This window comes from Phaenicophaeus curvirostris, chromosome 1, assembly GCF_032191515.1.
Source record: "Phaenicophaeus curvirostris isolate KB17595 chromosome 1, BPBGC_Pcur_1.0, whole genome shotgun sequence".
Taxonomy (NCBI): domain Eukaryota; kingdom Metazoa; phylum Chordata; class Aves; order Cuculiformes; family Cuculidae; genus Phaenicophaeus; species Phaenicophaeus curvirostris.
In genome coordinates this window covers 21,695,451-21,712,933 of record NC_091392.1, presented here as the reverse complement: position 1 = coordinate 21,712,933, position 17,483 = coordinate 21,695,451, and the positions used below count along the sequence as shown (strand labels likewise).

Below are 17,483 nucleotides of genomic sequence, written 5' to 3'. Positions count from 1 at the left end.
AAAGTCACCCAAACTCTAGCTCTTCCTCCTGATGACTCACTCATCTCCATGACCCACAGAAACCGGGACATAGTCAGAGCCTTGTTTACTCAGTATTTCTGAAAAGAATTTTGTTTGGAGACTATGGAATGAAAATGTAAAATAACAGGAAAAATGGTCAAAAAGTAGCTTTACTTATGACAAAAAGTGAGAGAAATAGAGTGAGGGCAGAGAAATGGAAGAGAAAAAGAGATTAATAAGATACTTCCTACAGGAAAGTGAGGAAGGAAATTAAGAAATTGGCACCAAGGTTTCAGGTGCTTAAACTCGTAAACTCTTCTCATAAATGTTTACAGAGCCACCTATCCCTTCAACGCAAAGGTTCTAAAGCCACCCAGTGATAAAAGGTTCTCCCTTGTAAAACTGCAAGCATGGATAAAACCAATCCTTTTTCTGTAAACATGAAAGACGCATCCACACTCATACACCTGATCTAGCCCCCCCTGAAAACATTTTGCTCTCTCTACTGAGAACACAGGCAGCCAAGGGCAAACAGCCTCCTAATATAAGGCCTCTTTTAAATGCTTAATTGTCCTGTCAGAAGGATAGGGGACATAATATCTTGCTTTTCTAATCTGGGAGCATATGTAGATCCCAGCCCAGAGGAGCATCTTGCTCCTGGCTATTTAATTAATTCATGTGGAATTAGTGTCCTTCAGCAAGACTTTTGTTTGAATGACTATTTTTCTCTGATAAATGTTAGCAAACATAAGGATATACATTTAAGCTCTGTAAATCAGTTTAATCCTAAAAGCACAATGTGCTTTAGGGAAAACAATGAGGATGAAAATACACAAACCCACAAAATGTACCAGTTGTCTGTAACACACAGTAATGCCTGTTTTCTGATGACAATCAGAATGCAGGACTATTCATATTGCACAGCTGTCACTGTACTGAAACAAGTATCCACAAGGGAAAAAATAAAAATCTTAATTTAGTTCCCATCATGGCTAATAAAACTAACATTGCTGTACTAAAACACTGAAACAGCAGCAATGATCCTTGCAGTGTCTTGGCTTCCCTTCAGTGTGACGTAGGAGGAGCTCTGTCCTGAGAAATCAGCAGCGACATCTATGCCAGTAAATCACATAATTTTAGAGCGCATCACTCGGCATCAGCTCAGCTACTTCCACTACTAGACTGTCAAGAAAGTTCATAACTCAGATGCAAACTTTCCCAGCCATCTTCTAATTTCCAGAGAGGCTTCAGAAGTCAGCATGGGTTAGGAGTCATGCAGCCCCACAATTTGGGGGAATAAAGAAGTTTATGATACAGATGTGGATTGTCCCTGTCAGGTGGCCTAAGTGCCAGAGAACTATGCCAGGTATATTTTGTTTACTAGCAGAGTCATTAAAAGTGCCTCCTGTTAACAAAAGGTCTTTTAAAAAAGCCCACAGCAGAGTTCATGCTTCTGTGCGTAAGTGAGCTCTTGCTGAACTGCTGAACTCCTCTCAGCCTTTTGGTCTTCTCATTTGTGAAATTACAACTAATATATACATTAATATAGGTATTATTTAACAAATAGCTCAGGGGCCTCTGTCACACACACACAACCCGAATACAGGGTAGTAACTCAGCAAAACTTCAGCCATGAAAGGGTGAAATAATTAGCTCTGCATATGGGGTCTCCTTCATGTGATAGAAAGATACGTGTGTGGTTTTACACATACACACATATAGAAGAGAGTTAGAGAGAGTGAGAGTCCCATCTGACCTCAGGAAAGCAGAAAGAAAATCAGACCACTGGTCTCTAATAGCTACACTCCTTTTGTAAGGTGCTCACATGCACCACAATGCTCACATACGTTACGCTATGGAATAACAAAACCCTCAACATTTTAGACAGTTTCATCTTGCCTACAAAAACAGGGGAGACATCTCGAACCATTTAACAAACGTTAATCAAGTTTCTTATTGTTCCCGTGAAACAGTTAAATACAAACAAATCAAAATTACTAAAGAGAAGCACAAGAAGGTCAAGAAATGATTCTCAAGCCTTCTGGCAAACCAATGACAAACATGGAAAATAATGCAGAAAATCAGATTGCCCCCTTGCTCAAACCACCAGTTATAGCTCCATCCAGGCACAGAAGACTAAGAATATTAAATCTTTAGAGAAATATTTAAGGAACTAATACACAGTAAAATATTAAATGAATGCATCAAGTTGCTTTTGTAGTCCCTTGCCTCAAGCAGCTAAGCACAAATAAAATTTGATGCTAATCAGCCCTAGCAGTTTTCACAGTATCTGAAAACTTATTATTTCCTCTGGCTGTAAATAAAAAATTTCCCAGCTGTTTCACTATTGATACTTGCAAAGTATCTGTTGTACCTATGATTTTATCTCAGTGTTGACCCATCATTTGCTTCTCTTGACCATAACACATTTAACCTGGTACAGACAGAAGAATCATAGCTGAATTAAAAGGGTTTTTAGCATAATAAAATATCTACTGCCATGGAACTATAAAAATATATGAATGTTGTTTCTATATAAAAGAAGCTGGATTACGAAATAAGAGAAAATGTAGAATTATTATGATGGTATTTTCTAGCAAATAACAAGACAAGATGCTCAGGCACTAAACAGATATATGCTTGTAATAAGCTACAAAAAACACCATAAAATTAAATGAGATGTATTGGCAATTGGTTCCTTTTATAATTAAAAATTATTCAGAAAGTAAAAATATTATCTAGAACAAAAGTAAAACAAATCTGTTCATCCTAAGAGCTGATTTCAAAATGTTTCAGTCATCTTGTCTCTGCTAACAATTTGTCTTCGTACTTCACACAAGATTTTCCACATATGTTTTAACCACAAAAAAAAAAATCCTATTTCGAATGCTATGCAGCAGAAAATGTTATTGTCAAACAAAGTGTGACACAGTGAAGAGAAAATTATTATATTTTAATCAGTGCAGCACATTTTTTATTCATGCATCCCAATATGTTGGGTAAAATCCTTGAGCCTGTTCTTCACTTCTTATAAAGTATATGGTAAAGCTCTTCCATTAAGGAAAAGCCCTGCAGACATGGAACAGAAGGGCTCCTGCATCTCCCTAGAGCCTCCAAAGTAAGTAATGCTCATGAGGTGCAAAAAAATTATGTAGATATAGAGTCAGGATCAGGATCTGTGTATGGCTAAGGTTGTCTCACAAAAGTATTTATGTGCTCTCTGAAATTATGTGGTAAACTGTTGCTACATTTTATTTACATCATATTCCCTTCAATCATGAGACATACTTTGCTGCCACAATGTATTTACGAAGCCTTGTATTTATGAAGTTTGGTGAGGTTAACCTCTATACAGTGGCTGGTGGTTTGTGCAGGTCCAGAACGCAAGACAGCAGAAGAGCCAAATGGCAGAAGACCTGCAATTAAATCTAAAAAAAGGCATCATCCAGGTACAGCTCTGGGAGCTGTGCAAGGCTACTAGCTAAAGATATACTCTAAAACCAAAATCTTGCAAGGAATCAATCAAAGCAAATAAACCAAAATGCTGAGCGAACAAATATATTCACTCCTAGATTTACTGAAAGAAACTATCCCTTGCATTTTGGATGGCTGCACATAAAGTTGAAAAAGTAGCTCCATAATGTCCTCTGTACTTGTACTTTTGAAGATGTAAATGCATATGAAATGTATAAGGCAAATGTGCATGAAGTGAATATTAGTCCCTCTAGTCAGCAGCTATTAAAGTGGATTCCAGTGGTGCAGCAAGAAGGGAATTCGACCAAAAAGAGGAAATAAGTCATTTAATCTTTGGAAAAGAGGAGAAAACAGAAAGCAAGGCAAAAGACAAGGCAGGAAAGGAATAAAATTGTTGATTAATATCTTGGCTTTATATGCATGTACATAAATATATATGTAAAAGCTTAACATCACCATTCTCCAAGCATGCTATACAACCCTCTCAATTCACATGCAAACCAGCATCCCTAGGCTGCTCCTAACATGACATTGTCTAGAAGATGTGTGAAGGTGACAGATGGAGTGTACCAAGGAGTTCAGAAACAGTGCAAGTTTTTTAGATGGGAGGACACTAACATAAACAAATGTGTCCCTTTTTCCAGCAGAGTTTAATGATGGATATGAGTTTTTCAGACATTAAATAAATAGAAGCTTTGAATACAGGGAACATAATACATGAAGTGAGCTAAGTTACAGTGTCCCTTGAGGGAGTTAAAGTGTACTCTTTGAGAGAGAAGGAACAGCCCAGATGCTTATGAGCATCACATATAGCACTTAAAGGATACCACCTGGCAGTGCCTGAGTATCTTACAGGAAGCCAATATTTTAGTGAGACAAAGCCAAGGAAGAGTAAGATTTTCACTGATCAAGTCAATAGAAAGATTGCCTTTGTGCTAGTGAGAGCTGGTCAACAACCAGCCTCCTCAATAGATCCTATCAGATAAAGAGAAACCGACTTAGCAGCAGGATTTCCAGATTGAAATAAAATCAAACATTGTCACTTTTTCTTACCCTGAGGAAATAACAGCTCCTGGTGTACCAGAAGAAAGGAAAGAGGCTGGCCCATGCCTGTCCATCCTGTTTCTACAGTCATTACCATGGGAAATGCTAAAAAAATATTCAAGGCCCTGAATGCACCAACAAGCTCTGCAACAAGCTCCTTTCCCCAGACCTACATTTAGCTCCATGTGTTCAAGGCCATTTCCAATATGGTGCAGATATGTGACCTTGGCCCAGGAAAACAGCTAAGTTGTGAAAAGCAATAAGAAGTGTCATCAGGACCAATATCCACCTTCTTCACTCAGCAGTGCCTTTCCCTTGGCTCCTGCTTCAGATAAGCAGCTGTCCTTGTACCTTGCTGACCATCATCTTGCCTAGCTGATACTGACCTTGCCTTACTGATTCCGACCTTGTTTTACTGACCTGACTTCCTAGTTGATCTTGGCCCTGCCTCACTACAAAGGACTCGTCTGGCAATCACAGGACTGTCGGCTGAACCTGGCTTCGTGTATAAACCTGTTTTGTTCTAATTCAAGTGAGGCTGTGAGATTACTTCCCTTCTAACCTTGCTGTCCTCTTGCCTCCTGCCTCAATTTCCCATGTGAAGCACCCCACTCCTGATGTTCTCTGATAAAAAACAGCTTAAAAATGTGAGCCTGCAACTTCACCTGGGGACAATCTGTCCTGAGATCCAGGAAGAACTGTTTAAAAGGGCGACTACTATGTTACCACATAGCATAGTCCTTCTTTCCTTACCTCTTAAAGTCCTCTCCTTCTTCCACTATATTTGCAGCAGGATCACCTCCAATCCTGGGAGCTTAATAAGCAACTGTTTCAAATAACTTTTTTTACATCAAGGAGGAGAGTAACATAAGGCAAAATGCACCCTCCATGAGACAATCAAGGAATAATAGTTAATTCCTTGAACAAGCATTCCCTGTTTGTAACATGCCTCTGAAAGATTTAGAACCATCAACAGGTGAAATTTAGCCTGCCCAAATCTGAACTTCAGCACTTTGGACCTCCTAAGGGCAGAAAATCACCTGCTAAGCAGTGATGCACTTGGAAATTCAGAAAATGAGAAAAGACAGAGAAGAATTCAAGGTGAGCTATTTGACCAGGAAAAAGGCTATAGAACAAGGTAATTTTCTGTGGTGTCCTCCTTCCCCTCTTCTCAAGAAAACACTTAGATAAAAAGATACCATGGATATCAATCAGTTTATGCTATCCACCAGGTCATCAGATAGGACTATTGACCTGTATGTTTTAAGTTGTAAAATCAATAAAAGAAAATGGCAAGAAAAAGAAAATTAGAAGCATGAAAATCCAAACTGCTGAGCATACAGTGATATAATATACTTCTTACAATTTCATAATAGATTAAAATTTTACTGGATAGCAATGTTCTCAAAAATATGTAGCCCTGACATTTAAGAACTTAAGAATAGATACTAAAGCAATACCGAGCTTCAAATCACAGGTTCAACTTGCTGAATAGAACTGTTGGACAGAAATACAGATGAATCACAGTCATTACTGATACAACAAAACAGGCACTTGCATGATGGTGATCGCTGACTTCAATGACAGTGCACGCATTTACACCAGCTGAGTGCCCAGCCTTGACATACAGCAAGATACAGTAAACACAACTTCATACTTGGAGCTTTTGTGAGCACAGGCCAAGTCCAGATCCTCAGCTGCAGAGCATCAGCAGAGAACCTCAGCCTCTGTCTTTGGTCTGAGTACAACCCAAACTGGATTATACTTCTATATTTCTGGCAAATGACCCTTAATTTCCTAATCCTCTTGACTATAACCTCTGTGAATGGTTTCTATAATACTGCTAACTGAGGGACTTATCCAGAAGCCTTTACTCATGCAGAGATAACAGAACTACTTCTGAGAGGAAGGTGTAAAAACAGACTTCAGATGCAGGTCCAACATCAGACATTAAAGGGTATAATTTGTCATTTTTTATGTTATTAAGAATATTTATGCAGAATCTATAATTAAAACTAAAAGAGATGTCTCCTCCTTTTGCCAGCAGCTGTGTTACATCAATTAAATGGGTAAATAAGATCTTTCCCCAGAGGGAATATCATGTGACCCTCTATTGATTAAGACTGCAGTAGAACGTTATTTGCAATCTTATTGCATAATGGAAATCAGGAGGTAGCTGTCATGGTTTCAGAAGACAAATTGCCACTATCTTAGACAATTCATAGGCCTCTTTCCTTCTTGCTGCTCTTAATTCACAGTTAATGCATGTCTTACAAGGCTCAGTTTCTTAAATCGGTCTACAGCACTGTATTCAACTCAAAACTGGGTACAAGTCATAGTCTACGTGGCCCTGCATTATGATGGGTATTAAAGTGATCGTTCCATCTATCACTGCTTCAGAACCATGCATTATTTAACAGGGTAACACAACTTCAAAAAAGGATGTGTCATTAAAAACAGACACCTCCTGCAACATGCACAATTGTTCCCAGGAAAGCCAGGCCTCCTCCACCAGGCACAGCTCCAGAGGTGCTCTCCAAACAGAACACTTTTAAGTCTTAGCTCAGTTTTGTGCACTTGATTTTCACAAGCAAAACATATGGCTGTAACATCTCCACTATTCTCAAACCTGTGGATTAAGTGCAACTAGGGATCAGTTTTGAGTTTGTAATGAACACCAGATCACAACTCAGAAGACGCTTTGCTCCTCCACTGAACTGTAAATTCATCACTATGCCCTTCATGGGAGAACCAGTGGGAAGGACAAATATCTGTCTTTAAATGACTGAAACACTCTTTGAAGATCTGAGAAACCTTCAAAAGAGAGCCAGTCTTCCTTACTCCTAATCAATCTCTCAGTTACAACAATTAGAAAAGAAGTGCAAGACTTTTCAAAATACACAACAGCAATATTTAACATTACCAGAATCTTCTCTACCAAAGCCAAAGAAATGGTCTAAAAGTGGGTTTTGGTCGTTTTGAAATTGTAGGACATAAGTGAAAATTTCTGAAGAGAAGGAAGGAGACTGAATAACAGTGAACCGTAGGACAGTAATAGAGTCAAACAAAAGTTAAAGCTGTTCTGTGTGTAGAAAAAAGTGCTCATCTGTTTGCCACTGACAGGATTAAAAACTAAATGTCTGCTGCCTAATCTGTTCCAGCTAAGTTGATTGATTAGAATGTGTTCATCATCCCATCTAACCTAGCAAGTTTAGAAGTGGCAGGTTTACTTTTCCATTACTTATAACGCCAGAGCTTAATAAAGTACATGGAAGAAAATGCCAGTTAAACAGTTGTCCAAAAGTAATCTCTCACAAAGTGATAACAGAGCCTGGATAAAAATATCACCTTGTACAAAATATGTACGAGGTTAAGATTTCAAGGAAATCAAAGATATTTCCGTACACTTAATTTGGCTAGACATACATATCAATAGCACCAGATTATTACTGGCATATCTTCCTGTTTAGGGAAATTATCTGGTCCTCCTACAAATGGATTTGTGTTTAAAGCTTATATTTCATTCTCCTAGAAATTCGCGAAATCAATCTCAACTTAATCTTGATAAGCATAAATGCTCAATATAGAGCAAATGTAAGTAGCAAAAAAAATCAGGATACAAATCCCTGAAGAACTAAAATGTGCTGTGGTTGTCAGAACTTCAAAGAAGGCATTTGGCACATCAAATAAGGGTCTGCAATCATTGCTCTTTTTTTCCCCCTGTGCTTTGAGAGGGGAAACCAGTCATTTCAGATTTCTAAATCTGAAGAAGTCCTTTATTTTTTTGAAGATAATAGAATCACTCAACTTATTTCATTGTGTTTGAAATTTAAAAGAAAGATAGAAAATGTTCCTTACCTTAAAAAGTCTTAAAATATTTGCAACCATAATGGACACAGAACTTGCTGCAGCACCTATCACACCTGATATCTTGTCTGGCTTAGTGAAAATAGGTGGGTCACCGTTAGCACACTTCACATCTGAACCGTCTTTTTCTATCAGTGCTTGCACAAATGTTAAGGACTGCTCCAATGCATAAGTGTCCCTGGAACAGGTATCAAGGATCCGGACACCTAAGGTGATATTGGTAAGAAGATCAGGGTCTTTATTAATCTGATCAATTGCATACAGCATTGCCTCTAGTCTGTGGATCCCTTTCTCCTTCTTGAGCTCCCCACAAGGCACCCCTCTATCCCCTTTTGCATGGACGGGGAACAGTCCTCCCAAGATGATGTCTCCATCCAGTCGGATGGAGTGGGCATATTCCTGGCCATGAGTTCTTTGCATCAGGGTGAGTATCCAGTAGAATTTGGCTGTTAACAGGAAGAAACAATGGTAGGAAACTAATCGTTTTCCTTCGTATACCATTTTCTCTGAAGACGTTGTTGGTATCCAGTATCCAGATTTTCTTCTTGCTAAAGGATGAGGTTGACCATTTGAAGCTGCACTTTCTGGAGGCGACCATCAGTGCCCAGTAAGTAATATAGAACCATGCGGTAGGTAGAAAAAGGATCTCAGCAGAAGTACATAAAACGTGTTTTACAAAAGATGTCAGTGTTTTACGCTGATGTCATCGATTGATCAGCTTTTCCAAAAGCTGTTTCTCAATTGCTTTTGATGGTAAAATGTAGGGTAGTTTGTCTGGTCCTGATGCTAAGAGGAGGTCAGTAGCTTATGTCCTTGTATTTTGCCCTGCAGCTGAGGTACTTCTGGAAAATAAACAACAGTGAGAAATATCATTTAGTTCAGCAGTTTTATACCTGTCACACAGTTTATTTACTCTTGAATTTGAGTTACATTGCTTCAGTTTTACTTTCAGTATTCTGCAAGGGAGTAATTCTTGGCCTTACGTAAGTTTGAACACCTGGCTGCACTGTACTGGAAGCTGGGAAACTGATGACACCAGCAGAGCAACAGCCAAACCAGGCGAACTAAACTTAGCTTGGTGTTCACATTCCAACCAGTAATTCATATTTACCTTTGCACTGCATGACATCCAGAAACAGACTTGATCCATAAGACACTGTATTTTCTGTTTTGCTGTAGCACTCTGTTCCAGTCTACAAAAGCGTAATAGCTACTTATACTCACACTCGCAGAGAGGTTCCATTTATGACAATGGAGTAATCAAGGCTACTGAATTTAAGTATGGTCTTCAGTCACTGCAGTTCGAGCACATTCAATTCGTATGGATATTAAACTGATTATTTCTTCAAAGGAATTCACTTTTTTCTGGGCTTGCTATGTGTCTAAAACACCTTCCAAATAATTTCTAACACAAAATTACTTTCATGAAAAGGTAGCTGATTTCTTAAGCAAAAAGAGCTCCACGTATTCTGCTAGGAAAACAGCTGAGCATCCAGTATTCCCTTTCCAGAATTTTACTTGAACCAAAGTCCAGCATTAACAAGACCTCTATTCTTTGCTTGAATTTGGACCACATCAAACAGGAACAATGTTGTACCCCCACTGACATCTGGAGAAGTCCCACTGACATCTGGAGAAGTCCCACTGATTTTAATGAGATCAGGATTTCAGCCTACGCATCTAAACACCTGACTGACTGTTACAAATATCTCCAAATTCCCCCACTTAAATTCTCAAGTGAGTGGCACTTATTTATTTCAATATTTAACAAAATTACACATGCCTGAATAAATTTTTAGACCTCTGAGGGGAAGAGACAGAGAATGAATTTTACCAAATACTAGATAGGCACACTGTGCACAACTGCATTTGAGTGAGTCTCTCAAGGCACCTGGCTATGGAGAGCAGTGGACATCCTAGGGTACAATTCACCTGATCCTGTTCTTTAAGGAGTTTTATTTATTATGTAATTGATTACACTTAAGAAATGCCTACCTCACTACACAGAAAATCTGGGCAACAAGCTCATCTGTAGATAATACTGTGTCCCCAGGGATCTGACTGGTTCCTACCAAAAATGTGATCAAATTAGAAGACAATTATAGACAAAAGTAGAAGACAGTTACGGACAACTATACTGTTTTGCAAAGAAATTTTGAATTATATTCCACAAGATTTTTTACATAATGTGTGGTAACAAACTTCAAAATGTGGTTTGATAATGCTTTAAATTGAACACCGTGTTCTTGCGTTTATTCTGTTATATGTTTCTCCCAAAATGATAACACTAAGTTCAAAAAAGCTGAAGAATTTTTAAATAGTGACTATTTGAAGACCTAAGAAAAAGATTCACCACGAATAGTCTTCTATTGAATGTAAAGGTATCTCACTGTTACTTGGTAACAGAGCAACAACACAAAAATGAAACATGGTTAATGGGTCTGAATAAAATCACTGCAACTGGGAACAGCAGCACACAAGACTTTCTATACCTCTTACTATTTAGTTCTGCTTGAATTTGGCTCAGGGCTCAATCTAAATGAAATTACGTCTGTGCAGGTTTTTTTGGTAATCCCATCATTCTCTTTTGGCTCCTTTTGGGCACGTAGTTTACAAAGCTGCCCAGGTTTCAGCCCCATGAGCCAAACTCAGACTCAGTCACAAATGGAGAAACTTGACTAATTTCAGCATCTGAGTTGATCCAGTCCCATGTGATGTTTCTCATATGGCCCACACTATAGAGAAAAGATTGTATGAAATATTAACTATCCGCAACTGTCTGTTTTCTTGACTACCTTAGTAGACAAATACAGCTAAGGGTTCAAAATAGTAAAGAGTAAAAGTTGTAGTTACACCTGAAACAGACAAAGAGGCAATTTCATTTCTGGTTCCACAATGAACAACCAACTCATTGGTCTATATATGTAAGTACAACCCATGCAGGGAACAATTCTCTGACGGAATAAAAGAGAAGACTACTCTTACTTAACACTGTACAGAGAACAAGAAAGCATCACTGAAAAAGTGAAAATATTCATGAAGGAAAGAAACTCTGCTTTTTCTCTTTCACAGACTCAGGTCAATTCCTTGCAGCCAAAGAATACCCCGAAATTAAAGCAACTGTCAGCCTTTGTACAAACAAATAGTGAGGAATTCAACTATTACCACGCAAATTCCAATGACAATGGAGAAGACAGTGGGCCCAATATCCTTGGTCTAACACCTTATCTGGAACTGACTTAAAGTCAAATGAATTTAAAATAAGCATTTTTCAACATTCTAGTCTATATAAGCATTAACCGCTCTGCCTCAGCTTGCATGTTTTCTGGAAAAGCATGTTTCTTTGCTGCAAGTGTCCACAGCTTGTCTATAAAACAGAAGTAAAATTTTAACATGTTCTTTTTAAAATTTTAAGACCTTTTAGTCTTTTTTACGTTACCTAAGGAATAAAAGCTTCCGTTACACTTCTTAATTTATTCATGCCACATTGCTTTTCATACATTGATTAACATTAACTTTTACAGGATTTTGTAAGCCTGTGTAGCTAAGCAGAAAGCATATGATCTAAATGAATTTCATTTTTGTCAATGAATTTTAGTGAAAAAGCAGGGACCCCTGGGCTATAAAGCCTGAACAAACCTTCCCCATGTGGAGAGATTTCATCCAAAGTAAAATGCTGTCCTTTTCCAATTGACCATAAAAGTCTGAATTAATGCAAATATATTCTCAATTTAGAAGGTTCCCTGCTGTAGTAGTTGGTGTTCACTAGAAAAATTACTTCAGAGAAGAAATTCACACATTTCCTCAGCACAGTCCAAGTGCAGGTGCACCACAAAGCCTCTCTTCAGTCACCTTGGAATATATACTTCTCTCTGGTTTAATTCATTAAAAATACCTGGCATTATCAGAACATACTGCTATTTTTAAAGTCTGTATTTCAGCACAAACCTCCACTTGTTCTGCTAGAATATATATTTATTTTTAAACCTAAGGAGGCGAGGTACTCCAAGACAGGGGACATGGAAATTTCTGCATGTAGTGTCTGGTTCTGAAACTACTTCCTTCACAAAATCATTCAGCTTTATGAGTTACGTGGTACTCAAGAAGGGGCACTTCAGTACCATGTTGCACAGTCAGTGCATTGGCATGTGCCTAGACCGGTCTGTATCTCAACCACAGGCTCACTGCACTGCGAGATGGGCTCATTACGGTAGTTCTGTATGTTAATAAACAGGTCTAAATTATGAACTCAGAGTGGCAGCTAAGTACTTTAGTAGGTACAGGCAATGACTATTTTGGTAACGAGGCTCCTGGAAGAGCCATCTTCAGCTAGCACTGAAGTTGCGGCTGAAATCATAGAGAAAGATTTGATATTTTCACTTGGAAATATTGTTTAAAAATATTTCACAATTACAGATAGTCACAGGAATAAGGACTACTCTCTGCAGCATAAGCAGGAAACTGTTCACTGCACTCCATGGAACATTGTTTTAATTGATGTTGTCAGTCAGACACACACAAGCCTTTTACTGAGGAATAAAAAACGCTATTAAGTAGGGAGAAAAACACTTGCGAAAAACTATGTAAAATCTAATTTGAGACAAAAATTAAAAAAAAATTACCATTACATTTGAAGCACATTTGAACTTCACTAAGGTAAAATATTCTGTGAACTAGAAACAGAAGGTTTAGGGCAAAAATCCATTTCTACTTTCACAAAACACCAGATTATCCAGTCAATGCAAAACTGTTCTGGTTTTGATGAAGGGAAACAAAATCACAACAAAATCTTCCATTATGAAGTTCTGAGGAGAAAAAAAAAATACACAAATCTCTGCTTATTTTTACTTTCTACTACTAATACGTCACTTCTGAACTATGAAATAAGAATCATCTTGCTAACGTTCATTTCAGCGTTCACAAAAGTTGTCACTTTCTCCTGCACAACATTTAGCAATGAATAAGTAGCTGAATTTCCACACGGTGCAGGTGAAGCGTTGCCACCTGCACACAGTAACCTGACATATATAGAAGATTAATGGCTTTTGGTGACAACAGAAGGGAATTTGGAAAACCTTAGGCTTTGACATCGCAATTCCTAACTTGCAGGAGAAATCTTCACTGATATAAGTAGCCTTATCTACCTCAGCTCTTCTGTAATGATTTGCTGTGCCCCTGCCACAGAGGTAACCTTTACACAATAATCGGGATTTCTAAGCGAGTCACCCTCAGCATCTCGTTTATAGGAACTATTTCTTCCTAGAGCACAATGAGAGAAAGGTCTCCAGTCAGCCTGCTCAGCCTCTTTTCAAATACCCCAGAGCACCTGCCTTCACTTTCTACCCTGCAGATACTTATTTCCCAAACAAGCTACAAAACAGCACAGGTCCTTCTCCCAGGGGGAGACTAACAGGAGCTTACGATTTTTTTAAAGGAAACAGCATCAAATATTTTCCTCTGCCCTTGCCTGGTCTCACGGCTGGATAAACCCCATCAATATTAACACCTTTAGAGTCGGTTTCACCTTTGGTCAGGCAAGTGGTGATCAAGGAGATCTTCCCAGGGAGCCTAGGGGAGCTCTCTCGGTTGTTTTTTGTTTTCATTTTACCCTCTTTCCTCCAGCCTCTAGCTCCGCGGCGCTCCCGCAGGGCTGAGCCGGAGCCGGTGCTCTAAGCGAGGGGCTCTGCCCGAGGAACAACACCCCGTCCCCGCGAAACCGCCGCGGGGCGTCCTGCAGTGAAGCGCCCGCGCACCCGTCCCGCGCCCGCCCCGCGGCCCCCGGCGAGTCCCGCCCCGCACCCCGCGCAACCTGCCCGTCTCCCTCCGCGCACCCCGCCCAGCTCTCCGCACCGCAGCCCGCGCGCAGCCCGCCTGGAACTCCGCACCGCATTCCGCCTACCGCTCGGCGCGTCCCGCGCACCCCGCCTCGCTCTCTACACCGCACCCCGCGCATCCCGCGCAGCGCTGCACACCGCACACCGCGCATCCTACCCAGCTCTCCACACCGCGTCCCGCGCACCCCGCCTCGCTCTCTACACCGCACCCCGCGCATCCCGCACAGCGCTGCACACCGCACCCCGCGCATCCTACCCAGCTCTCCACACCGCACCCCGCACATCCTGCCTCACTCTCCACACCGCGCCCCGCGCATCCCGCACAGCGCTGCGCACCGCAGCCCGCGCATCCTACCCAGCTCTCCACACCGCGTCCCGCGCATCCTACCCAGCGCTGCGCACCGCGTCCCGCGCAGCTCCCCGCACCTCACCCCCACGCTCCGCACCGTGCTCTCCGCCGGGCTCCGGCGCGCTCCAGCCAAGCACCGGCTTCCCCTGCCTCCCGCCGGCCGGGCGGCTCCCGAGGCGCCCCGGTACCCGCCTGGGCCCGGGAAGGGCCGGCCCGGCCCGCGGGGGGGGGGCGCGGGGAGCGCCCCGGGGCTGGACGAGCCGCCGCTCCCCGCGCAACTCCCGACCATCGCCCGTCAGCGCGGTGTTTCTCCCTCGCAGGGAGCCCCCTATTGTTCTCCGCTCCGCTCAGCCGAGCTATTTTTTATTCTCCCTCTCCTTCCTCCTGTCCCCGCGCTCGCCCCTACCCCAGCCGGCGGCCGTCGTTGCGGGATCCGGCTCCGCCTCGGCGCGGGGGCCTCGCTCCCTCCAGCCGGCGGCCGCAGGGCGGGTTCGGGCCGCTCCGGCCCGCGGCCTCGCAGCCGAGCCGGGCCGGGCCCGGGGGCTCCCCCGGGGCTCCCGCCGGAGCCGGGGCTCTCGCCGCCCCCCGCGAGCCCTGACGCCCCGCCGGGAGCCCCGAGCCCCGCCGGCGGCGACGCGCAAGCGACCGTCGCCTTCCCTTTCGAGCCGCCGGGGATTCCTTCCTCTCCTCGCATCAACCGGTCAGCTTTAACGCGCTTCGGTTCCCCCCCAAGGAAAACCTAAGTCTCTTTTAATGAATCCCCGGTCCCGGAGGTCAGAAGCTCGCAAACTCCAAAATGCCAACGCCGGATTTGCACGGGCTTCGGGTCAATGATCGATTTTTATTACTTGAGTTGTGCTGGTTGCGGGGTTTTGGGGTTTGGGGTTTTTTTTAACCGCGTTACACATTAACCTGCCGGCAGTTCGGATCCCGCACCCCCCCCCGTTAGCGCCGGGCGCTCCCTGCCCGCCGACTCAGCCTGTGTCCCCCCCCGCCCCCCCGGTCCCCACCGGGAGCGCGGGGAGCCCCGGGGTCGCCCTCCTCTCGGGGGACGGAGCGGACCCTGCCGGGGGGTGCGGGGGGGCAGATCTCGCTCTCCGGGAGCACCGTTCCCCTCCCTTCTCGCTCGCCGCCGTGCCCGGGATCTCTCTCTCCAGCGCTGACTGGGGGAAGGATATCGACAATAAAAATGATAAATAATTAAAGCAAAAAAAAAAAAAAAATAGCCCCCGGCGCCACGAAGCAGGCGGAGAGGATCGCCCAGCCCGAAAACGTTAACCGAGGCAAAACTCGCATCATTTGCGGGCTCCTGTCTGCTTAAATTAAGAACTAAAAGCGATACAGACACACACACAAATACCTTGATCGAAAAGAGTTGCATATCCATACTACTGTGGAGGTCACTGGAATTAATACTCGGCGCCGATCGGGAACAGCATGAGGTAATTTCTGTACCACCCTCGTCTCCAATCGCTTCTCCCGGTAGCGTCAGCTTATTATGCAGGAGCTCAGCCTGGGACAGGTATCCGGGAAAGCGATTTCTGTGCTGCTGCGGAACACTCGCGATTAGCCAAGCCGAACCTGCTCCGCTGTCTCCTTCCTTATTCCTCCTCCCCTCTCCTTAAAAAAGAAAGAAAAAAAAAAAAAATCCCAACTTTTTGGGACGGGTGGCTCAGCCCCTGTGACGATATCCACCCTCCGCCGCCTCGCCGCTCAATCGCAGCGCGGACCCACGCACCGGCCCGGCCGAGCCGCTCACAGCCCCCACCCCCGGCCGTGCCCCCCCGGCAGGAGCCCCGCGGCAGGAGCCCCCCGGCAGGAGCCCCCCGGCAGGAGCCCCGCGGCCGCTGCCCCGGGCGCGGCGGGAGCGGCGCTGCCGGCCTCTCGGCGGGGCGGGCGGGGCGGGGCGGGCGCCGCACTTGTAGCTGTTCTTGGTGCTGAAGGCGGCGGCGGCGGCGGCGCCTCCCGGCGCGGCCCGCCCGCTCCCCCCGCCCGCCGGCGGGGCAGCCCCGCAGCCCCCGACACCCCCGATCCGCTCGGCGCCGCGGGATTTCCGAGCGGATTTCTGAGCCGGTGAGGGCGGGTGAGCGGGGGGGGGGGGGGGAGCGAGGAAGGGCGCACCGGCGAGGGCTGCTTCACGCGGCTTCCCACGGGGCGCGGAGCCATCGTCCCCGTCCCGCCCTACGCGGGTGGCGGAGTCCCGTCCTCCCTTATTGTATCGACCGCACAGGGGAGGTTTCCCGGCCGTCGTTGTCCCATCCCCGGTTTGGGATCGCAGTTCGGGTGCTGGGTGGCAGAGTTCCCGTTTTTCCCCGGCCTCCGGAGCCAGGGCCGCCCCGGGGGGGGAAGGGACGCGGGCGGCAGGACTTTCCGCGAGGCTCTGGAAGTTTGCTCCTCTCCACAGAGCACGGGCCTCCCTAGGGCCGTCCCCGCCCGCACGGGGCTCTCGGGGGCTCGGCTGCGAGTAGGAGCCGCGGGAGCGCCCGCCGCAGCCTCGGTGAGAAGGTTCCACCTCGAGGGCGCTGCCCGCAACTGCAGCCGCGGGTCCGGGCCCCGGGTCCGGGCAGGACGGACCCTTCCCCGGGCTCCTGGCACCAGCCAGACCTTCTCCATCTGCCCATTTCAGATCATTCTCAACCGCTTCCCTTAAAAACAAACAGTATTTTTCTTGCATTGTTGTCCTGCTCGCTTGCAACGTTGCTCGAAGGAGGAAGAATATTACACCCAACTCAATCCTACTATATCCAACCAGCTCTTCCATGATCATCTTTGTTATATAGTACTATTTAAGTTATATAGTTATATAGTACTTTGTTATATAGTACTATTTAGGCTGAAGGGAGACCTCATTGCTCTCTACAACTACCTGAAAGGAGGTTGTAGAGAGGAGGGTGCTGGCCTCTTCTCCCAAGTGA

At 44.3% G+C, this 17,483-nt stretch overlaps 2 protein-coding genes across 4 annotated transcripts in view; one reads left to right on the top strand and one right to left on the bottom strand.

Annotated features, from left to right (window-relative positions):
- GRM8 (glutamate metabotropic receptor 8) overlaps positions 1-16,325 on the bottom strand; it is a 338,430-nt gene extending 322,105 nt beyond the window's left edge. For all 3 annotated transcript variants that reach the window (XM_069850429.1, XM_069850420.1, XM_069850438.1), the window contains exons 1-2: positions 15,929-16,325; positions 8,377-9,227 (exon numbers count right to left, since the gene is read on the bottom strand). In XM_069850429.1, the coding sequence (XP_069706530.1) occupies positions 8,377-8,886 (510 nt within the window). In that variant the 5' untranslated portion in view covers positions 8,887-9,227; positions 15,929-16,325. The remainder of the gene's footprint in view (positions 1-8,376; positions 9,228-15,928) is intronic.
- LOC138716884 (methyl-CpG-binding domain protein 6-like) lies at positions 9,010-15,311 on the top strand. Its single transcript, XM_069850057.1, has 2 exons — positions 9,010-9,014; positions 14,078-15,311. Exons 1-2 carry the CDS (start codon positions 9,010-9,012, stop codon positions 15,309-15,311), a joined length of 1,239 nt encoding a protein of 412 aa, XP_069706158.1.
- Positions 16,326-17,483: the final 1,158 nt, after the last annotated feature.